The sequence below is a fragment of the Macrotis lagotis genome, chromosome 2, assembly GCF_037893015.1.
Source record: "Macrotis lagotis isolate mMagLag1 chromosome 2, bilby.v1.9.chrom.fasta, whole genome shotgun sequence".
NCBI lineage: Eukaryota > Metazoa > Chordata > Mammalia > Peramelemorphia > Peramelidae > Macrotis > Macrotis lagotis.
The window spans coordinates 106,062,710-106,087,161 of record NC_133659.1 but is presented as its reverse complement, the minus strand read 5'-3'; the positions used below and the strand labels follow the sequence as shown (position 1 = coordinate 106,087,161).

The following is a 24,452-nucleotide window of genomic DNA, read 5'->3' as shown; positions in this document are numbered from 1 at the left end:
ATAAATGGACTGTTCCTTAAAATAATTAGCAGTATCTATCTGAAACCATCAACAAGCATTATATTCAATGGGGAGAGGCTAGAGGCATTCCCAATAAGATCAGGGGTGAAACAAGGCTGCCCATTATCACCACTACTACTCAATATCATCTTAGAAATGTTGGCTTCAGCAATTAGAGAAGAAAAAGAAATTGAAGAAAGTAGAATTGGGAAGGAAGAAATAAAACTCTTACTCTTTGCAGATGACATGATGGTATACCTAGAGAATCCCAAGAAATCATCCAGAAAACTACTGGAAATAATTAGCAATTTTAACAAAGTTGCAGGATATAAAATAAACCCTCATAAATCCTCAACTTTTCTATATATGTCTAGCAAGATACAGCAGGAAGAGCTAGAAAGAGAAATCCCATTCAAAGTAACTTCAGAGGTGGCTAGGTGGCACAGTGGATAAAGCACCGGCCCTGGAGTCAGAAGTACCTGAGTTCAAATCCAATCTCAAACACTTAATAATTACCTAGCTGTGTGGCCTTGGGCAAGCCACTTAACCCCGTTTGCCTTGCAAAAATCCTAAAAAAAAAAAAAATTTTTTTAAAGTAACTTCAGACAATATAAAATACCTGGGAATATACATGCCAAGGCAGACTCAGAAACTTTTTGAAACCAATTATAAAACACTTTTCACACAAATTAAATCAGATTTAAGTAACTAGGCAAATATCAACTGCTCATGGATAGGTCAAGCTAATATAATAAAAATGACAATTCTGCCAAAACTAAACTACCTGTTTAGGCCCTACCAATCAAAATTCCAAAAAATTACTTTAATGAGTTAGAAAAAGTTGTAAGTAAATTCATATGGAGAAATAAAGTCAAGAATTTCCAGGGATTTAATGAAAAAAGTGCAAAAGAAGGGGGCTTAGCCCTACCTGATTTAAAATTATGTTATAAATTATCAGTTATCAAAACTGTCTGGTATTAGCTAAGAAATAGAGTGGTGGAGCGGTGGAATAGACCAGGTGCAATAGCAGGAAATGATTATAGTAATGTGCTGTTTGATAAACCCAAAGAAGGGGCAGCTAGGTGGTGCAGTGGATAAAGTACTGGCCCTGGAGTCAGAAGTACCTGAGTTCAAATACGGTCTGAAACACTTAATAATTACCTAGCTGTGTGGCCTTGGGCAAGCCACTTAACCCTATTTGCCTTGCAAAAAAAACTAAAAAAAAAAAAAGATAAACCCAAAGAGTCCAGCTATGGGGTAAAAACTCTCTTTGATAAAAATTGCTGGGAAAATTGGAAGTTAGTATGGAAGAAACTTATATTAGACCAATACCTCACACCCTATACCAAGATAAGATCCAAATGGATACAGGATTTAGACATTAAAAAAAAATACTATAAGCAAATTAAAAGATCCAGGACTACTTTACCTGTCAGATCTATGAAAAGGGAAGCAGTTTATGACTAAGGAAGAGATGGAGAACATCACTAAAAACAAACTGGATGATTTTGATTACATTAAATTAAAAAGCTTTTGCACAGACAAAACCATTGTATCAAAAGAAATGCAGTAAACTGGGAAACAATCTTTACAACTAATGTTTCTGACAAAGGACTCATTTCTAAAATGTACAGAGAACTGAGTCATATTTTTTTTTTAGATTTTTGCAAGGCAATAGGGTTAAGTGGCTTGCCCAAGGCCACACAGCTAGATAATTATTAAGTGTCGGAGACCGGATTTGAACTCAAGTACTCCTGACTCCAGCGCCGGTGCTTTATCCACTATGCCACCTAGCCACCCCTGAATCATATTTTTTAAAAAAAGAAAAACATTCACCAATTGACAAATGGTCAAAAGATATGCAAAGACAATTTACAGATGAGATCAAAGCAATCCTTAGTCATATGAAAAATTGCTCTAAATCATTACTTATTAGAGAAATGCAAATTAAAGCATCACTGAGGTACCACCTCACACCTCTCAGATTGGTCAATATGACCAGAAAGGACAATGATCATTGTTGGAAGGGTTGTGGGAAATCTGGGACACTATTACATTGTTGGTGGAGCTGTGAACTCATTTAACCTTTCTGGAGAGAAATTTGGAACTATGCCCAAAGGGCAACAAAAATGTACATACCCTTTGATCCAGCAATACCACTACTGGGTCTATATACTCTGAAGACATGATGAAAAAATATTCATAGCAGCCCTGTTTGTGGTGGCAAAGAATTGGAAATCCAGTAAATGTCCTTCAGTTGGGGAATGGCTTAGCAAACTGCAGTATATGTATGTCATGGAACAATATTGTTCTTTTAGAATCCAGGATGGACGGGAATTCAGGGAAGCCTGGAGGGATTTGCATGAACTGATGCTGAATGAGAAAAGCAGAACCAGAAAAATACCGTATACCCTAACAGCAACATGGGGGCAATGATCAACCTTAACGGATTTGCTAATTCCATCAGTGCAACAATCAGGGACAATTTGGGGCTCTCTGCAATGGAGAATACAGTTTGTATCCAGAGAAACAACTGTGGAGTTGGAGCAAGGACTATTACCTTAAATTTAGGGGGAAAAAAAACTGATATCTTATTGTCTGATCTTCTATCTCTTATACTTTATTTTTCTTCCTTAAGGATATGATTTCTCTCTCTTCACACTCAATTTGGATCAATGTACAACATGGAAACAAAGTAAAGACTGACAGACTGCCTTCTGTGGGGGGTGGGGGGAGAGGGATGTAAGATTAGGGGAAAAATTGTAAAACTCAAAATAAAATATTTAATAAAAAAAAAAACACTGGCTTTCAATTGAAAGCCTAAGGAACCCGGCCTGGGGCCCCCCACTAAACCACCAACACAATGACTACATCTCCCAAGAGGCCATTCGGGCCGGGGTCTTCCAGTTGCTCACTTTCTTTGCCACCCCATATGTTGGGAAATGTAGTCCGCGGAGCTCTCCCGCACGTGACGGGCGGGGGTGGGCAGGAGAAAGGACTGAGCTGGACCTGGACCTGGATTTGGACTTGGCTTTCTGGGAGTTGTGGTCACTCCTCCCCGGTCCTGGGATCCTTTGCGTGCCACGGGAGGCCTGCCTCCCGGGCCAACGCGGGGGGACTGACGCTAGCCAGGACTCAGCCTCTGACTTGGGGGGCGCGGGGGCAGCCCCTCGGGGTTGAGTGGCATCCCGGAGCATCTTTCTTGGCCCGCCAGGGCTGGGCGCCGGAGCGGGGCGGAAGGGGGGTCGGCCCGGGCACCTTGGTCCACCGCGCCCCACCCAGGAAGCGTCTGTGGATGACTGCCAAGTTTCCCTTTTTTCGCTTTCTCATCAGGGTGAGCCCCACCGAAGCGAGCGCGGGAGGTGGCACAGCAAATCCGGTGCCTCGCGGACTCCCTCCCCGGGCCCAGGCCTCGGGAGGCCCCGTCTCGGCCCCTTCCTGCGGCCGGCCATGGGCAGCCGAGACTACCTGTTCAAGGTGCTGGTGGTGGGAGACGCCGCCGTGGGCAAGACGTCCCTGGTGCAGCGGTACTCGCAGGACAGCTTTAGCAAGCACTACAAGTCCACCGTGGGAGGTGAGAGCCGCGGGGGCACCCCAGGAGCCCCCTGGTCCCCAGCTCGCCGAGGGGGGAAGGGAGGATGTGCAGCCGCCGGGGGGTCTCGGGGGCGCCAGCGGGGCGCGTTGGGCGACTCGGGGCAGAGGCGCAGGAGGCGAAGGGAATGACTGCGGAGGCCCCCCTCTTGGGGGTGGCTCTGCTTTTTTCGGGGCCAGGTGTATTTTTCTTTTAGATTCAGCGAGTATAGAGCACGGCTGAGCTGCTTTGGAAAGGGCACTGGCAAATTAATAATACCAATAGCGGGCTTTTCTGTAACACTGTAACACTGTAACACTGTAACACTTTCCTCATGACATCTCTGTGAAGGAGATAATTCAAATAATATTATCCCCATTTGCCAGACAAGGAAGGCAGGTCAAATGATCTGTTCATGACCACGAAGCTGGAACTCAGGCAATTAATTCTTTCCACTTCCCCAAAATGCCGTTTCCTAGCCAGGGCTGCTGTCATACCACGAATACGGATGTCCGACCTTCTGGGAGCATCCAGGAGAATCTCCCATAGAAATGGGGAAGGTCAGAGAATTTAGGTAAACTAAGGAAATTAGGTGGATGCGCATGATGAAGTATCTTATATATAAGGATCAGTCATGGAATAATTCACCATCCTCCACGCGAAATTTCCAGACCCCAACATCACAATTTAGTGAGAAAGAGAAGACTCTGTGGAGTTTAACCTTGTATTGCCCAGGATATAGAAAAGGACTTAGACTTCATTCATCAGAAGAGTAAGAGCACACGAACACCAACAATTAATGTCTTTTTCTCTATTGACCTAGGGACTCAATCAGTGTTCTGACACTGATGTCTATCAAAAGAGATGCTTTTTATTTTATGGGAAATAATGCAGAAGAGGTGACACATTTCTTATGTTGAGGGACTTTTTTTGTCTTAATTTTTTAAAAAAATTATAAATGTAATCATTCTGAATAAAAATCTTGGTAGAACCCTTTATACTCATCAGAGTAGAGCCAAGAAAACCAAAATCAACCAAACCACAAATAAATTTGCATTTGCTCTACCAGTCTTTCTTGGTAGTTCACAGATTCCTGTTAGCTTTGTTTTTACTGTTCAGTGTGTGACCCCATTTGGGACTTTCTTGGCAGAGATACTAGAGTGATTTGCCATTTCCTTCTCTAGCTCATTTTACATATCAGGAAACTGAGGCAAACAGGGTTAAGTGCCTGGCCCAGGTTCACACAATTAGGAAGTGACTAAGGTCAAATTGAACTCATATGGAGAAGTCTTCCTGACTCCAGGCCCAAACTCTTTCCACTGTGTCATCTAACTGTACTTAGTTTTTCTTTGTTAAACATATATTTTAGCTTAGTGTATTAAATATTTACTTAAATGTGTGATATAATATTTTTAAAGGAGCTTCCATATCAAGAATGTTCATGGGTTGCCAATACTGATGGAAATTCCAATCTGGGGATAAACATATAATTATCAAATAGAATTGGAGTGACCACAAATTATTTGGGACAGGAAAGGAATTTCTGATTTCACTGGGATGAGGAATTTCCCAGTGAGGAAACTCCCTTCTCTTCCAGTTATAGTCTTTCCAGACTATAGTTGCCTAGAGCACTGGAAGATTAAGTGACTTGCTCCAAGTTATATAAATGTTAGAAATGGAACTCAAACCCAGGTCTTCCTGGATTTGATATCAGTTCTCTATCCACTAGATCAAGGGAATCAAACTCAATTAGAAACTGATCCAGTGGGCTGCATTTTGACTAAGAAAATAAAAAATTAACCTTACCCATGCTATGTTTTTTTATTTTGTTAAATATTTCAATCTGGTTTGGAATCACTGCGAGTCTTGCAGCATCTGAATTTGACTTCTGCCCTATGTCAGGCTACCTCATATTATTTAATAATTTAAAAATTATTAAAATATAATTTAATTTTAATCACATTAAAATATTTACTTATCTCTAGTTTCAGCAATGTAGGGAATTTCTAGTATGGAAACTTCTTCCAATGGATATCAATTACTCATTAACCAATCAATATGCATTTATTGGGTACCACTGTATACAGGAACTGTGTTCCTTGGGGGAATATAAATATAAAAAAATGAAATAATTCTTATGAAATAAGTCTTACTTAAAAAGAGCTTGAATTCTTATCGTCATTTACAGAGGGTTGCCTGGGACATGAAAAGATTCAGCCTGTGTGGGGCAGAAGCCAGACTGGAACTAGTAGGGAGGACTTCCTCAGAAGGCTGAATTTTTATCCTCTATTCCTTGCTATTCTTTGATGCTTTTCCTATATTTGTCAATATGTACAGGATTCTGGTTCTGCCTGTCTCACTTAATTTCTTTCTTTCTTTCTTTCTTTCTTTCTTCTTTCTCTTTCTCTCTTCTCTCCCTTTTTCTTTTTTCCTCTCTTCACTTTTTCTTTCTCTTTTCCTTTTTTCTCTCTTCACTCTCTCTTTTTCTTTCTCTTTTCACTTTTCTCTTTTTCTCTTTCTCTCACCCTTCCTTTCTTTCTTTTTCTTTCTTTCTCTCTCTCTCTCTCTCTCTCTCTCTCTCTCTCTCTCTCTCTCTCTCTCTCTCTCTCTCTCTCCCCCTTCCTATCTTTCTCTTCCTTTTTCAATCAAGGTTCAGTGACTTGGCCAAGGGTCACACAGCTAGTAAGTAAGTTGATTTTTAACACCTATTTTGAACTCAGAACTTCTGATTCCAGGGCTGGTACTCTGTCCACTGAACCACCTAGTTGCCTCATACTGATTTCTTTCTCTCTTTTTAAATGATTTTTTTTTTAGTTTTTTTGCAAGGCAATGGGGTTAAGTGGCTTGCCCAAGGCCACACAGCCAGGGAATTATTAAATGTCTGAATTCAAATTTGAACTCAGGTACTCCTTACTTCAAGGCCGGTGCTTTATCCACTACACCACCTAGCTGCCCCCCCCTTTTTTAAGATTTTATTTATTTTGAGTTTTATAATTTTTACCCCATTCTTGCTTCCCTCCCCCCACCCCACCCCCACAGAAGGCATTCTGTCAGTCTTTACATTAGTTCCATGTTATGCATTCTCAGTGGAATGTGATGACAGAGAAATCATATCCTTAAGGAAGAAAATTAAAGTATGAGATAGTAAAATTACTTAATAATATAACTTTTTTTTTCTAATTTGAGCGTAATAGTCTTTGGTCTTTGTTCAAAGTCCGTAACTCTTTCTCTGGATACAAATAGTATTTTCCATTGCAGATGGCCCAAAATTGTCCCCGGTTGTTGCCCTGTAGGGATGAGCAAGTCCATCAAGGTTGATCATCACCCCCATGTTGCTGTTAGGGTGTCACACTGATTCATTTCTGATGTGAATTTAGAAGTATTTTAATTTTGTTTGATCTAGTGTTATTCTCTGAAGTGCCTCCTTTAAAAGGATGATAAAGATAAAGTAATCTGAGGAGCAAGCAGGTTTCTCCAAATCTATAGTAGGTAATCCCTTGGACACTTTTCCCATTCCCCCTGTAGTTAAAGCCCCTTGTTTCATGACTCTTTATTGAAGAATATGGATAATAATAATTTTTCCTCAGCCAGAAAATGTAGTTTATATATTTAGAGAGTTGGAAGGAACCTCAATTTACAGATCCTTCAGTTTACAGATGAGGAAACTGAGACCAAGAGAGGAGAAGTAACATGTCTGAGGCATGAGAAAAGTAACAGACTTGGTATTCAAACTCAGGTCTTCTGGCTCCAAATCTGGTTCCTTTTCCATATCAGTACACTACCCACATTCAGAAATTCATTCTAATCGGCACTTATTAAGCACTTACAATGTGCTTGGTTTACAAACATAGAACAATCAGTCCCTGCCTTTCAGGAGCTTACTTTCTGGTAGAGGGGAGCAATTTGTATACAGATTAGCAGTTAAAAAAGTGATTTTTTTTTTGGTGGGTTAGGAGGAGCAGAGCAGTAACAACTGAGGAAATTAGGAAAGGTCTTTTGTAGGAAGTTACCAGGGCCAATTATTGAAGGGAGGTTGGGATTCCCAGGACTAGAGATAAGAATGAAGAGCATTCCAGCATGATCAAAGGCAGAGGACAAAACATCCTATAAGAATCTGGGGTGGATGGAGTTATTTTATGAGGGCTTTAAATACCAGAGAGAGGAGTTTGTCTTTAATCTTGGAGGAAATTGGGAGCCATTGAAGCTTCTCAGTAAGAGAAGGATATGGTAAAACCTCTGCTTTTAGGTATATCAGTTTGACTTCTGTGTAGAAGAATGGTTGAAAAGGGAATTCACTTGAGCTAGAGACCACTTAGAAAGCTATTACAGTATCCTAGCCAGAAATGGTAAAGGGGTCAATGGTAGTAATGACTTTGTGTGTGGACAGAAAGGACAGATGCAAGGGGTGTTGAGAAGGCAGATGGGACTTGGCTACTGCTTGACTAGAGGGGTTATGGGAGATGAAGGAATTAAGAATGTCTCCAAAGCTATAAACTTGAGAAATTGGAAGGATGGCATCATGTCTTAACAGAAGTGGGAAATTTGGAAGAAGGGTGGGTTTGTGAAGGAAAGATAATGAGTTTGAGTTCAGGATGCCTATGGGAAATTCAGATGGAGATGCCCAGCAGACTATTGGTGGTACAGGGTTGGCACTTAGAAGAGAAACAAGAGCTGAACTCAACAGAACTGATGAGATCACCTAGAAAGGATATAAAGAGAAAACAGAGTTTTGGAGTATTCCTATGCATAATAGGGAGACATGATTGATGATTCAGGAATCTTTCAGTACTTATCCCAGATTTCCCCTTCCCTCTTTTACTATCCCATTTGTTTTGAAGACTTGACTCTTCTCTCTCTCTCTCCCTCCCTCCCTCCCTCCCTCTCCCTCTCTTTTTTCTTTTTTTTTCTTGCAAGGCAATGGGGTTAAATGACTTTCCCAAGGTCACACAGGTAATTAAGTGTCTGCAGTCACATTTGAACTCAGGTCCTCCTGACTTCAGGGTTAGTGCTCTATCCACTGTACCTGGCTGACCCCCTCTTTCTTTTGTCACTCTCTGTCTCTGACACACACACACACACACACACACCCTCTTAGTCTCCTAGTCTCTGAAGTTTTGATCTTTGTTTGGGATTTTGCAGTGGACTTTGCTCTAAAGGTGGTCCAGTGGTCCGACTCAGAAATGGTTCGACTCCAGCTATGGGATATTGCAGGTGAGTAGGGAAAATAATGCCACTGGGAGTAGGGATGGGGGAAGAAATACATTTTACTTGGGTATTCTCAGGGTGAATGAACGTGATGCCAAAAACCAAGAATGGATTTTAAGAACTGCAAAGTTGTGGAGAATCTTTGGAAACTTGAAGACTAGTGACACCGAAAACTTTATCTCTGAAATTACTGCATTTACCTTTATTTCTGTGATTAAGTAAGATCCAATTAGGCACTAAGTGAGTATCCTTATCATAACAGTCTGGCTGCTTCTACAAAATCAAGGAAATACTCACCCTTCCTGTGCTTTCATCTGTTGGAGCAGAAAAACAAGATAAAATTGCTATGAGCAGCTATGTGCTCCAATAGGATTGCATTGAAGAGGGGAAGTAGAAACCCGAGGATGATGGTCTTAAGCACACTGATAACCAAGTGACTCTTGTTTCCTACTAGGTCAGGAGCGATTCACCTCCATGACTCGACTATACTATCGGGATGCTTCAGCCTGTGTCATCATGTTTGATGTCACCAATGCTACCACCTTCAGCAACAGCCAGAGGTGGAAGCAAGATTTGGATTGTAAACTGACACTGCCCAATGGGGAGCCTGTACCCTGCCTGTTACTAGCCAACAAGGTGTGTGTGTGTTGGGGGAGAGTCTGCACATGGCCCAGAGAAATGTACTTATCACTTTTTGGGGGGGAGAGACAATTGGGGTTAAGTGACTTGCCCAGATTCATATAGTCATACAAATGTTTGAATCCACATTTGAACTCAGGCCCTCCTGACTCCAGGGTTGGTGCTCTATTCATGGACCACCTAGCTGCCCCTACTTTATCACTTCAACTATGATCAGACCTCTGGGTTTGTTATAGTCGTCTTGTGTTAAATTGGCAGATCTGGACCACACTATCTGGTAAAGTCTCTCATGTTATTATTTTTTTTTGTATTTAATTTATTTTTTAATGATTCCAAACATTTTTTCCCCAATTACATACATTTATCTTTTTTTGCAAGTTTTTGAGTTCCACATTTTCTACCACCCTCCCCTCCAACCCCCATAGTCATGACAACAGTCTGATATAAGTTGTATGTGCACATTTTTGTCTGACATATTTCCATATTAGTTATCTCATGTTTTTATTTATTTTATTTTAAGGCAATGGGGTTAAGTTACTTGCCCACAACCACATAGCTAGGCAATTGTTAAATGTCTGAGGTTGGATTTGAACTCAGGTCCTCCTGACTCCAGGGCCGATACTCTATCCCCACTGTACCACCTTCATATTATGTTTTAGGAAAAAGTGGAGAGAAGGGCTATAAAAGGATACAATTAAAATGATTGAGATCTCATTGAAGGAAGGGCTAGTTCCATAGAGAATATTATCCTGGAAGGACATCTTAAATGGAGTGGCACACAGATTATGTTTGATCCTGTGTTATTTAATATTTTCATCAACAGCTTGGAAAAAAATAGATGTTAGGCTCATTAATTTTACTAATGATAAAAGCTGGGAATGGGGATAGTTCTGTCAATGGATGACTGCTAAGAAGATGAAATTTAGATAAATATAAATTCTTATAAACGAGTTCAATAAATGACTTTACAAGTACAAGATGGAAGAGGCAGATCTTGGGGTATTATTAGTGGGCTGAAAACTTAAAGTGAGTCAGCAGTGTGATATGACAGCCAAAAAAGCAAGTATTATCTTGGGCTGGATTTTTACAAAAAAAAAATTTATTATAAACTTAATAGTCACAAATAAATATGAATAGTTTACAAAGAACAAAAAATTTTGTGTAAGTTGAAAGTATCCCCTTTTAAAATTTTTGTTTTCTTTAGTATACTTTTAAAATTTTATATTGACACCCCATTCTTTGTTCTCTTTTCTTTTCTTGTCTTCTCCTTCCCCCCATTCATCCATCTAATGGAAACCCTCCCTCATAATAAATACATTCAAACAAAACAAATCCACTTATTGGCCACATTCAAAACTGTCTTATTTTACACTTCTAGTCCATCACTTTTCTGTCAAGAGATGGATAGCCTATTTCATCATCATTTTTCTGCACTCATAATCAGAGTTCTGTAGTTGAAGGGCAATGGGAATTTGGGTCATACATTTAGAACTTGAAGAAGGGACCCTAAAGGTCACCTCACCCAACTCCCTCATTTTATAGATGAGGAAACTGAGAGTCAGAGAGTCTCAGGTGCTTGATCATTGTCACTCAGCTAATAAATAGAGTCCAGGGTTTATTTACTTGACTACACAACTTACTTCAAAGGTATTTCTTCTGGGCTGCATTATCTATCTGAGCTATAGCTTCCAAGAATAATGAACTCCTTTGGACTCTGTTCTAGTCAGACTTGTTCAGTTGTTTCAATCATGTCTGACTCTTTGTGACTATATTTGGGATTTTCTTGGCAGAGACATTTCCTTCTCCAGTGCATTTTACAGATGAGGAAATTGAGGTAAACAAGGTTAAGTGGCTTGCCCATAGGTCATACAAGTAGTTAGAGTCTGAGGCCAGATTTAAACTTAGGAAGATGATGATGATGTTAATCTTTTGTCTTTTGTTCTCAAAGAAGACCATGACATCAGGGACGTGATACCATGACATGCATGTGAATTGGATCTGAATGAGGTGGTGCTATACTAAGTCAATAATCTCACTTTCTCCTCTGGAGCCATCTGGGTCTAGAGCATCCAGGGCCATCTTCAGTCATCCCGATATGGATCAGGATGACTGGAGATGGCTCTGAATTCAAGACAATTAGAGTTAAATGACTTGCCCAAAGTCACACAGCTAGTGTCTAAGGCTGGATTTGAATTCAGGTCCTCCGGTCTTCAGGGCCAGCACTCTATCCACCTGTGCTCTCCCTGATCAGAATACATATAGAATATGATGTTCTGTTCTAGGTGACAATTTAGGAAGGATATTGATAGACTGGAGAATGTTCAGAGGTCAACCAGGATCATGAGGGACCTTTAGTCTACATGAGGATTAGCAAAGAAACTGGAACTGTTTTGCCTGAAGAAGAGAAGACTTGGGGAGTAGGGGGAGAGGTAGGGAACAAATGATAAATTCAAATGTTTGAAAGACTGTCACATAGAAGAGAATTAAACTTGTTCTTTTTATCTGGAAGTAGAAATAAGGAGCAAGGGATGGAAATTACAAAGAGGTAAATTTCAGCCTAATATTTTTCCTAATCATTAGATCTGTCTAAAATCAGAATGGGTTGTCTTGGTTGGAAATGTGCTTCAGTGAAGCCTTTCCTGGAAGGACTTCAAGGAAAAGTCAAATAACCATTTGTTGAGTATTTTCTTAGAATCTAACAAACATTCCTTTTCCCATATAGGTCAGATTGGGTGACTTTTATAGTCCTAACTCTAAAATTCTGTGATTTTGGTCCTAAATTCTTTTCAAGGATCTCTGTAAAGAAAACTGCTGTAGAGGTCTTCAGTGGCATTTCTAAGTGTTGAGTTCATGGCAGAATATGAGTAATGAATGCTTTTCTAACTGAGACTCTTGTCTTCCTTCACTTCTACAGAGTGACCTATCCCCCTGGGCAATGACTAGGGACCAGATTGACCGGTTCAGTAAAGAAAATGGTTTCACTGGATGGACTGAAACATCAGTCAAGGAAAACAAAAACGTTAATGAAGCTATGAGGTAAGTAAATGATTTCTGTGCTGAAAGAAGGATTCTTTTCCAACTCTTCCTTAGTCAAGCTTTCTCCCATCATCTCCACTGATACTATGCTTCACTTGTGCCAGGGAACCTTGCAAAACAGGGACAGGATGAACATATTAGAACAATAGCTTCTTAAAATCTTTCTTTTCTCTTTAAGGTTCCTAGAACATCATCAAGCAAATCTCTCATCTTTTTTTTCAGGACAGTGCTAATAATTTTTAAAAAATATAACTTGAAATTTCTGCCTTTTCTCTTTTTCTACTTCATCCTGATCCTCAGTCTGACTTCTAGTTTATTTCCTAGAGTCCTTATTGAACAGATGATGGCCAATACCAGGGAAGGAAGCATATCTATGTCCACACAAGGTGACTACATCAATCTGCAAACAGTATCCACACCTGGCTGGACCTGCTGTTAATATCGTGCAGCTTTCTCCTTACCTTGGATGGGGAAGATCTGACCATCTCTTCATTTTCCTTCCCTACCCACCCAGTTAACTAAGAACTTATGATGAATCTTCTGAAAAAAACACCAGCCTTGTTCCTAGAGTATTTTCTTCTGACCCAGCAGGGTCATTATTCAGATAAGACCTATAAGTTCCGGTGTATGTTTCTACATTGGTTGTATATATTCTCTGAGTTATTCCTATGGGATAGGCTGTGTGGCCCAGGTAGTGGGTTCAAAGTAGGGCCCTTTATGCCCCTTCTCTTAAGACCTGACCGAGGCTATCATTCGTTGATGGCAACATCCTGACTTCAGATCAAGAGAACAAAGATCAAGATGTTTTCTTGCCAAACTCTTGTGGGTCATTACTTTTGTATTTCTCAATGAGTCCTGAACTTTGAGTTTAAGTGTCTAGCTCTTGTCCAACCATACAGACTTGGAACAATTCTGGAAGTCCTGATGTTGCATTTATGGTTTTTTAAAAAGCTCTGAAATCATGATGGGCTTTCTCTTTCTTCTTAACAATGGTGGAAATTTTAATCCATCTGTTCCATGTAATGAGAGTATCTCTCTTCCTAAGTATGGACAGGGAGGAGATGACTAGAAGTCTTTCTGGGGTCTTTTTACTCATGTTACAAGAATATAGTTTTAGAGGCTGACTGGTTAATGGGGAACCAGATGTTCATTCAACTCAGCAAAAGACATCAGCCAATTATGATGTGCCTCTTAGATAGAAATGGGACTTTGAAATCCCTTGAATCTGAGGGAAGGAGGAAACAAAGGAAAGGGGAGAGGCAAATAAAACTAAATTCTGCCAGGCTACTTAGCTCTTGGTATAAGATTTATACCTATTAGATAGGTTCATGGTCCTGGGGATAAGGAGGTTAAAAAATCCCATGACTCTGTTTCAGGTCATAGTCCAAGTTCTGGATGGTTGGATTTTTCTATGGGATTGAAGTTTATGAGAATGCTCTTTGTGGTCAATTATCCACAAAGGTTCAAGTGTTAAGCACAGAGACCAGGTACCAGGGACAGAAAAGAACCCAAAACCTTTCTAAAAGAAATTTAATCTGTTTACTACAACTTTTGTACAATCCCTACAGGCTTTTAAAGATTCCCTTTGTGTTCAATAATTTTTTTTGATAATTGTGGGGATTTTTTGGTACTATTATTCAATCCAGGTTTTTGACCGTGATATTAAGTAAATATCATGTAATAATCACCTTTTGTAAAGGAGAAATTGATTTTAATCTACTCTATTATTCTGAAAAATCATGATCAAATTCAAAATAAAAGTCTTATGTGCTCATTTAGTAGTTATTGATTTTTAATGTGAACTTAAAGTGCTTTCATTTACTAGAGTAATCTAGTGAATTATGAGGATGGGAACATTACTTAAAAAAAAACAACTTGAGAAACAAAGGTATCTTCTCTGCCTTACCTGTTTACTCCCATTATAAATATCTTAATAATATTCTGTAATTGGAACATTTTTTTCAACAATTATTTGGCCATTTAACATCAAAATCTATCACATTTCGTTAAAGCAGAATATGAAGATAATGCTGATTCTGCGTTTCTCTCCCATTTGCTAACACAGGATATATCCATCTTTTTACACACATTGCTAGAGGCATCCAGCTAGTTCATCTTGATTCTCTCACCCAATCAGTGTACAGTATACAGCGTACAGGGAAAGGATGGAAAGAATAGTGCTTTAATACCTCAACTAATTACTTAGTTCCCCTTATATTCTCCCTATCCAGAAGTAATGAGAGAGTAATAACATATCCAAGTAGAGTTGGGTAAAGGAGAATCATAATGGTTAGAAATGTGAATAGAGTTCTAATTATATTCAATTATTTTGATGCTCCTTTCAAATCTGTGATGTCAGAGGTACTGTTTAGACCTAGACTCCCTCTAGGGGAGTCTGTATTTAAGGCAGGGTGCTGGTGTTATACCATCATTTTTTGGCCACAGGTAGCGTCAATGACATTTGTGGCCCTCTGAATTCTAGAAAAGAAACCAAATGAAGGGGAACACTGCAGTATTGAATTGGAGACAGTGAACACACACCTGTGCCACGGAAAGAACCTTCCCAAAAAAAGGACTAAACACAGGTGTGCCTTCTTGACAATGCCAATATATTCTCAGCTAACTTTGACTTTCTTGAGAGTAATGCTAATCTTTTTGCATAGGTAAATTCATTTGACCAAAATAACCAAATGACCATGTCAAAATTAGTAGTCTTCCTGGGACATCAAGATCCTACTTCAATCCACCATTCAGTTAAAACCAACAAACTGACCTTATACCAAGGTAGTTTCTCCAAAACATTTCAAGTAATTGCCAAGAAAATTCCCTTAATCAGATATGTCTGGGTGACATGTTTTCTTTAATATCTCCAGAATAACTTCTGTTTTCTTCAGGTTGTAACCATTCTGCCCATATGCTGCACTCATAGTTTTCTTTTCTTTTTTTTTTTAATTTATTCTGCCTTGCTATTTCTGAGAAGAGACATGCACTTAACACATTATCTGAAGTCATTGATTAGAAATGGTTCCTTAGGTCAGAAAAATCTGGAACTTTCCTATGGCATTAAGTCAACCTCAGTATGCTTCAATCACACTCCACAAGAGAACAGTCTTATTTTCCTTGCTCACTCTTATAGAACAGATGAAAAACTCTCATAGAACAGATGAAAAAAGGAATATTCATTAGCCATGTAGGTGATTGTTAGCTATTAAAGACAAATGACTCCCACATGCTCTGAAAGAATGAATAGCACAGTGAGAAAAAATATCTGTTGGAGAGCTGTCAGCATACCTCTGACATTAATGTGAAAGCCAGAGACATTTCCTATGCTTTTTACCCTATGCTTTTTATCTTAGTTTTTTCCTAATAAATTAAAAAATCTTCTACTTTCTTTGACTTTTTAGCATAATCTGAATTCATATGATTAGAGGATTTAGAACTGGATGGGATCTTGGTCTCATCCAACTCCTTCAACTGAGGTTATATATAATCTCTTTGATTAATACATTAGGAAACTAACCTATACTGGATAAGTGGCCTACTTATCCCAAGGTCATATAGATATTAAGCAGCAGAATGAAAAAAAAAATTGAATTTCCAGTCTTCTGATTTCAAATCCAGTTTTTTCCCTCTGTAAGCTGATCTCACAAGCTATAGTTAAAGTGTTCAGATATGTTAAAGAACATGAACTGTACATGATGCTTTCTAAGATTCCTTGTAGGTCTGAAGATCCTTCAGATGCTTATTTTGGTTGTTGATTGGATCAAGCCTCAGAATATTATAGAACCTTCCAAATGAGATACATAATTATTTAAAGGAGGTTAATCCATACTGACCAGATCAATTGGATAAAGCAATGCTCTACCTCATACAATGATATGCAATTGTATAAACAACCTTCAAAGCTTATCTTTGATGGATGACAGAATTGGACCAGAATTGAATAGGAGATGAAAGAATTCAATTTGTTGTTCAGATATTTTGGTTTTATCTGATTCTCTGTGACCCCATTTGGGATTTCCTTGCAAAGATACCAGAGTGGTTTGCTGTTTCCTTCAGCTCATTTAACAGATTAGGAGACTGAGGCAAACAGGGGTATGTGACTTGCCCATGGTCACACAGTTGATGTCTGAAGCCAAGTTTGAGGTTCTATCCAATGAACTACCTAATTGCCCCTGAAAAATGGATTACCTCTAGGAAACTGCAAGATTTTTAAATATCCTGAATATTTTGCCTGAAATTATTTTTTTTTAGTTGGGTTTTTTTTTTTGCAAGGCAAATGGGGTAAGTGGCTTGCCCAAGGCCACACAGCTAGGTAATTATTAAGTGTCTGAGACTAGATTTGAACCTAGGTACTCCTGACTCCAGGGCCAGGTGCCGGCGCCACCTAGCCGCCCCTGAAATTATCTTTTAAATACATATATTCATCCCAAAATGTTTTATAACTTGGAAGTCAGAAAATCCCACACCATATCATCTCTGAAGAATTGAAACTGAGGATGACCCAAAGATTATCCCAATACATGCTAGGAGTGAGCAGTCTAAAATATGTCACAAACGGAATTGTTCTGTAAAGCAATTCATATAAAACTTAAATGTGGCAAAAATATTGTCTTAGAAAACCACAAATTAACATTTATATGTTATATCATATTTTTCGATACAAGAATCTTTTTCCCATTTGACAACTTATTTTGAATGTATTATTTTTGTCTGTAGAGAAAATTTTCAGTTTCAAGTTATTAAGTTACCTAGTTTATCTTTGTATTTATCTGTCTCTTATTTGGTTTAGACTACAATTTTTAACATTAACATCACATAACCATGTATTGTGGAATATAGTATAAATTGTTGTTCTAAGCCTAATTTCTGCCAGACAACTTTCCAGTTTTCCCAACTTTTTTTTAAACATTTTTTTTGTTTTTTGTTTGTTTTTGGCAAGACAATGGGGTTAAGTGACTTGCTCAAAGTCACACAGTTAAGGCTGAATTTGAATTCAGATCCTCCTTGATTCCAGGGCTGATGCTCTATCTACTGTACCTCCTAATTGCCCCACAAATAAGGTTTTTATTCCTTAGATAATTTATTTTCCCCATTTTATCAAATACTAGTTTATTAGGTTCTATTATTTCTAATTTTCCCTTGTCTTATCGTTTCAATGATCTATTCCTCTTTTTTGACCAATTTTGCTGTTATTTTCCATTTTTTTCCATTTTTTTTTTTAGGTTTTTGCAAGGCAAACGGGGTTAAGTGGCTTGCCCAAGGCCACACAGCTAGGTAATTATTAAGTGTCTGAGATCAGATTTGAACCCAGGTACTCCTGACTCCAGGGCCGGTGCTTTATCCACTGCGCCACCTAGCTGCCCCTGTTAAGTTATTTTCAATCATCTTTCTGATTTCAGGTTGGGCACTCTATCCACTGCACCACTTAGTTTTCCTTTTTAAGCAATACCAGACTTTTTTGATAATTTGAGATCTAGAAGTGTTATTCCTTTTTTGTACCTAATTTTTTTTTCCAGTATGTCCCTTGATATTCTGGATTTTTTTTGTTTTTTTTAATTGAATTTTATTATTTTATCAAGGCCTATAAAGTAATTTGATTGGTGGTGCATAGGATTGAGCATCAGCCCTGGAGTCAGGAGGGCTGAGTTCAAATATGACCTAAGACATTTGATACTAACTCTGTGTCTTCAGATAAGTCACTTAAGCCTGATTGCCTCACATCCAGGGCTATCTCCAGTCATCCTGATTCACATCTGGCCACTGGACCAGATGACTCTGGAGGAGAAAATGAGACTGGTGACTTAGCACAGCCCCACCTCACTCAAATCCAATTCATGTGCTTGTCATGGCATCACCTCCCTGATGTTATGATTTTCTTTGAGAACAAAAGACTACAATCAAATTAAATTTAGTGGTATTATTATTTTTATTATATTGGCATGGCCTACTCATGAACACTGAAAATTCCTCCAAACATTTAATTTGTTCTTAATTTCTTTAAGAAGAACTTTTTAATTGAATCTATACAATACTTTTCTTTGTTTTAGAAGGTCAATCCAGATATTTAATACATTTTGTAGTTATTTAGAATAAAATATTATTTCTCGTGTTTTGTTATTGTTATATAGAAATACTAGCTATTTTTGAGTGTTTATTTTGAAGCTGAAACTTAGTCTCTTTTTTTGATTCCCTAGGATTTCCCAAGTAAATCATCAGCAAATAGGGATAGTTTTATCTCTTTACCTATTATTTTAATTTCTTTCTTTTGTCTTATTTTTGTCACTGGTATTTTCAAAACTACAAATAATAGGAGGGAAAGTGAGTATCCTTGCTTCACTCATATTTATTGGAAAAGACTCTAATATGTCCCTATTGCATATGATTCTCACTTTGTTTTAGATAGATTTTTTTTAATATTTAGAAAAAGGGTCTCTCTAGGCCTATACTTTGTAGAGTTATTACCCTAAAAGAATGTTAATGTCAAAGATTTTTTTCCCCCGCATCTATTGAAATGAACATGTGGTTTTAGATGTTTTGGTTTTTAATATGATTAATTATGTTGATTGTTTTCCTAATGTTGGACCATTTTTGCATTATAAATTTTACTTAGTCATAATGAATGATTTCTTGAATAAATTACTGTTTGATAGAAATTTTGTTTAAAATTTATCAAGTCATTGTTCATTAATGATGTGGACTTATAGTTTGTTTTCTGTGTATTTAAGGATTAGGATTATATTTTCTCATAAAAGGATTCTGGTAAGGTGCTTTCTTAATTTTTGAGAATAATTTGTAAAGTATGGACATTAATACTAACTCTGTCTCCCTGGGCAAGTCAGTTATCCCTGTATGCCTGAGTTTCCTCATCTGTAAAATGAGCTGGAGAAAGACATGGCTAACCACTACAATATCTTTGCCAAGAAAATCCCAAATGACATCATGAAGAGTCAGACACAACTAAAATAACTGAACAACAACAAAATGAGTATTAACTGTTTGTTAAAGATTGATGGAATTTTCCCATGAATTCATTCGGATCATTAGATTTTTTAAAAATAATTTCTTTACAGCTAGATCTTTCCCTTTTTCTAAAATGGGGCTGATCTTTCCCTTTTTCTGAAATGGGGCTATGTAAGATCTTTATCTGGTCTTCTGATAGTTTGTGTATTTTATATTATATTCCACTATTTCTCTGTGTTCTCAGTTTTGTTCATATATAACTGCAAAATATGTTCTGTAAAATATCTTCTGGTTTTATTATGATTTTGTCATGTCATTTTTTATTTTATTGATGTGATTTTCTGCTCTCTTCCTTTTAATCAAATTAACTATGGATTTATCAATTTTATTAGTTTTTCCAAATATCTACTTTATCATTTTTATGCATTTTTGTTTTCAATTTATATTTTCCTTCAAATTTTATATATTTCTTCTTATGCTTATATTCGATTTGTTAACTTTATAACTTTTAACTTTTAAATGCATTTTAGTCCTTTTTTCCTATATTGTTAATGTATATTTGTAAGGATATGATTTTACCCCTGAGGACTGCTTTAGCTGCATCCCAGAAATTTTGGTATGTTCTTTCATCATTATCATTTCCTTTTACAAAACTGTTTATTGTTTCCATGATTTGTTCTTTGACCCATTCATTATTTAAGATTTCATTGTTAAGGCTCCCAGTGGATCTTTCTAATTTGTTTATGGTTCCTGAATCAATTTCTATTTTTATTGCATTATGATCTGTAAAGGATGTATTAATTATTTCTGCCTTTTTTTATTTGCACTATCTCTGTATCCTATTACATTACAGTTTTTGTAAAAGTCCCTTATGCTACTGCAAAATACGTAGATTCTTTTGCTATAAGATTTAGAAGATGCATAAGGCTTTTAATTCTAGCTTCTCAATAATTTATTAAAATCCATATTAGCCCTTTTGTTTATCTTATTTTAGACTTCTCTAAAACAGAAAGGATACTGTATTCTCCTGTCACATTGTGTTATTTTTCTGTTACTTTCTTGAAATTCAGTTATTTTTTCCTTTAGGAATTTGTATGCTATGACATTTGGAAAACATAAGTTTATTGCTGATATCTGTAATTATCAGTTTTCTATGGTTTCTTTCAGCCTAATATAGTTTCTTCACTTATCCTTTTTTATTTTTGAATGTTTGCTTTTGTTTCTCAAATAACATGATTGTAACTCCTACATATGGTAGTTCACTTGATATATAGTACATTTTTTCCATCCCCTCAGTTTTATTTTGTGTATTTCTCTGTTTTTCAATGTGTTTCTTATAAACAACAGATTATAGTATTTTGTTTTCTTATCCAATCTGTCATTCTTTTAAATTTAACAGAGTTGTTTAATCTATTCACAATTAAATTCATTGAATTAGGTTCACATTCTCTTCTGTCTCTAATATTTTTCCCAACTTATGATTTATTCCCCTCATTTCACCTGTAAACTCTTGATTTAACTCCAGCAAATCATGCATTTCTCACTATTCCCCTGTTTATCTTCTCCTCCACTTTAAGTACCATCCCATATTGTACTTTATCCTCCCAGAACAGCAACAACAAAAATAATCCCTCATCGATTCATCTGAAAGGCAGCACATTAACGAGTTCTATCTATAATGTTTCATTACCTATTACCTCCACCTGACTACTACCTTCATTCACCTCAGTATCCTCATATACATTTATAAAGAAGTCTCTTTCCAGTCTCTCTGTTGTCCTTCTATTGATGTTGATGTCCTTGAATGCTACATTTATTCACTCCTCTTATATTTCTGTTTGAGGTGTTTAAGAAGCAAATAATCTCATTTCTGATTTTTTTTTTTTAGTTTTATTCAAGGCAATGGGGTTAAGTGTCTTGCCCAAGGCCACACAGCTAGGTAATTATTAAGTGTCTGAGGCCACATTTGAACTCAGGTACTCCTGACTCCAGGGCCGGTGCTTTACCCACTGTGCCATCTAGCCGCCTCCTCTGGTTTTCTTTCTAAAAATGCTTCATTATTTATTATTTACTACTGAACTTTTATCTTTTTCCATGTATAATTAAGCTCAGATTTACAGGTAGGACAACTTAGATGACATCGTGAGTTCTTCCCATTTCCTCCTAAGTTTTCTAGTGAGTATAGACCAGTCTTGTTTTACTTGAATGTTCTTTCCTTTATATTTGAAAGTCTTTCTCCTGAGTTCTCATAGATCTGTTTGTTTCTTAATCAAATTGTTAAATGTATGCACTATGGGCTAGGCATTTACAGCCTTGAATTATTTCCCTTGAGGATAATCTGTGAATTCTTTCAATTATTTAATTTGCTATGTTCATAAGTTCTAGACTGTTCTCTTCTATTATTTCCTGCATTTTGATGTTAAAATTGTTTCTCTGTCATGTTCTTTTGGAAGATCTATCATTCTTAGGTTGTCTCTATATATTTAGCTTAGGTTAGTTCCGTATGTTTAGATCAGTATATTCAACTTTCATAGTAAGCATAGTTTCTTTCAGTGTTATTGGTTTTTGCTTCTCTTCTTTTACATTGTCCTTCATGTCTGTGTATTTGCATTTCCAGTCTATTGTTTTCTCTGTTTCTTTGATGAGGTTTGTCATTAAAGATCCCAGTTTTACTATTGCCTGTTATTTTTGTCATGCAAGTTATTAATTCTGTTCTCATAATTCTCATTTCTCTTTTGAATCATTCAGAAACATTGTTTTTTGGTTTCATGTTTTTCTCAAATTCTTTTTTTTTTTTAGGTTTTTGCAAGGCAAATGGGGTTAAGTGGTTTGCCCAAGGCCACACAGCTAGGTAATTATTAAGTGTCTGAGGTCAGATTTGAACTCAGGTACTCCTGACTCCAGGGCTGGTGCTTTATCCACTGCACCACCTAGCCGCCCGTGTTTTTCTCAAATTCTACACTGCTTCCCCTCCTCACCCTCCCCTCCACTATTCCCAATTACACACACACACACACACACAAACATACACACACACTGTCCTAGGGAGTAGTGTGGCTATTTGCTTTGATTAAACCAACTCCTCTGAACACACACTTATGGGAATCATATTTATAGTTTTCCCCTTCCTTTCCCTACTATGGTTAGCTGGGCCACATCTGGTGGCAGAAGCTCATTCGGGGAACAACTATTTTTTATTTATCCCCTCAGTATCTAGAACGAAGAGTGGGCATTCATCAAGATTCACTCTCCCAACAGTTCTCTATATCAATTTTCTCAAAATCATTTTTCATCTTCTCCTCTTTTGCCCTGTATTGGAGGTTGAAGTAGTCCCTCATCACCAGGGCTAGCCCCTCTATTTGTACACATGATCTTATCCCCTCTCAGGTCTTCCAGGAGTTTACTCCTTCAATCATCCTGTCTCTCTCTTTTATTTTAAATCTTTCATCTATTGGTTCTTTTCCTGCTGTCCCACAAATATGATCAAATTGCCCTCATTCTTAAAAAACCTTTTCCCCCCCCTCCATAATCACCTCAAAATAATGTCCTTTTCCCCCCATATAAATGCTAAATACTAGAAAAAGCTATTACATTCACTACTTCCACTTTCTCACCTCCTTTTCACTTCTCATTTCTCTGCAATCTGAATTCCATCCCCACCAAATAACTGAAATTGTTCTCTCCAGTGTTGCCAACAACTTTTTTATTTCCAAAGGTAAACTTTTCTCAGTTCTCGTCCTTCTTGACTTCTGTAACGTTTGACATCATTGATCATTCACCATTCTATTTACTTTCCTCCTTGGCATTTGTCTGTTAAGGTTCTTTTCTTCTCTGTTGTATAGATCTTTATTGGCCTTCTTTGCCGATTCATTATACAAGCATCCCCAGGGTTTTGTCCAGAACCCTCTCTTCTTTTCTCCATATACTATCAACAAGCTCCCAAAGATTCAACTATCATCTCTATGCAGATATCCCCCAAATCTAGAAATTCATCCATCCATCTCTCTCTCTCTCTCTCTCTCTCTCTCTCTCATACATATGCATACACACAAACACACCACACAAACACCACACACCACACTTCATTTCCCTTTCCTGAGCTCTCTCTCTCTCTCACTTTCTTTCTTTCTTCCCCCATCCTCTCTCTGTCTCTCTCACTTTCTCTCTTTTTCTCCCTCTTTCTCACCCTCTCTTTATCTCTCTCTCATATATACATACGCACACTCACATACTTCATATCCCTTTCTTGAGCTCTAGTCCTACATCTCCAACTTTGACGGATGGCTCAATAGATAGAATTCCATTTTCTGTCCCATAGGCATCTCAAACTCAACATATACAAAACATCACTCATTATCTTTCCTCCTACATTCACCACTCTTCCTGAAGTCCCTATTTTTGCAGAGGGCATCCCCATTCATTATCTCACCCAGGTTGGCAGCTTAGATAGCATCTTTAATTCTTCATTTTCACTCACCAGTTGCCAGGTCTTATCAATTCTACTTCTTCAATATCTCTTTCATTTTTTCTCATCACCAGTCTTGCTTCCAGCCTTCATAGCCACCATCTGAAGAAGCAACTCCTGGGGGAAAGGAGCTAGCCATCCCCTAACAGGACACACAACCCAGCCTCGATGAAGTAGCAAGGCACTTTGAAATTGAGACAAGAGGCAGAAGGTGTCAGGCGAGTCAAACTATCATCACCACCTACCCCTCAGTCCTGATGGAAATATCCTAGCACCTTGAACACAAGAGCCTTGAGAGTATTGCTTCCAGTCCAGTGGATGGACTGGATCAGTCCCTGTGGAGATATAGCTTGGCAACTACTCCTACAGGGAATATTTCCACAGCTATTGAAGGCCCAGAAAGGAAAGTTCTTCCCAACAAAGTCCTTATCAGTGTCAAATATCTCAACATCAGAAACAGATATGATTTTATCAGTGGAGCTGTGATATTAAAAAAGAGACATTAACTTCTGCTTTGCCATTTTGCTCTAAGGATGAAAGGACTTTTCCATCTTATTTGCAACTGAAAGCTTT

General features: G+C 37.8%; 1 protein-coding gene across 3 annotated transcripts in view; it reads left to right on the top strand.

Annotated features, from left to right (window-relative positions):
• Positions 1-2,956: 2,956 nt before the first annotated feature.
• LOC141513043 (nuclear ubiquitous casein and cyclin-dependent kinase substrate 1) overlaps positions 2,957-24,452 on the top strand; it is a 75,730-nt gene continuing 54,234 nt past the window's right edge. Inside the window, exons 1-5 of one of the 3 annotated variants that reach the window (XM_074222501.1) lie at positions 2,957-3,574; positions 8,711-8,782; positions 9,231-9,412; positions 12,330-12,451; positions 12,776-14,225. In XM_074222501.1, the coding sequence (XP_074078602.1) occupies positions 3,451-3,574; positions 8,711-8,782; positions 9,231-9,412; positions 12,330-12,451; positions 12,776-12,890 (615 nt within the window). In that variant the 5' untranslated portion in view covers positions 2,957-3,450 and the 3' untranslated portion in view covers positions 12,891-14,225. Of the gene's footprint in view, positions 3,575-8,710; positions 8,783-9,230; positions 9,413-12,329; positions 12,452-12,775; positions 14,226-24,452 lie in introns of those variants that run through there. The other 2 variants (XM_074222500.1, XM_074222499.1) reach the window with 2 other exon arrangements.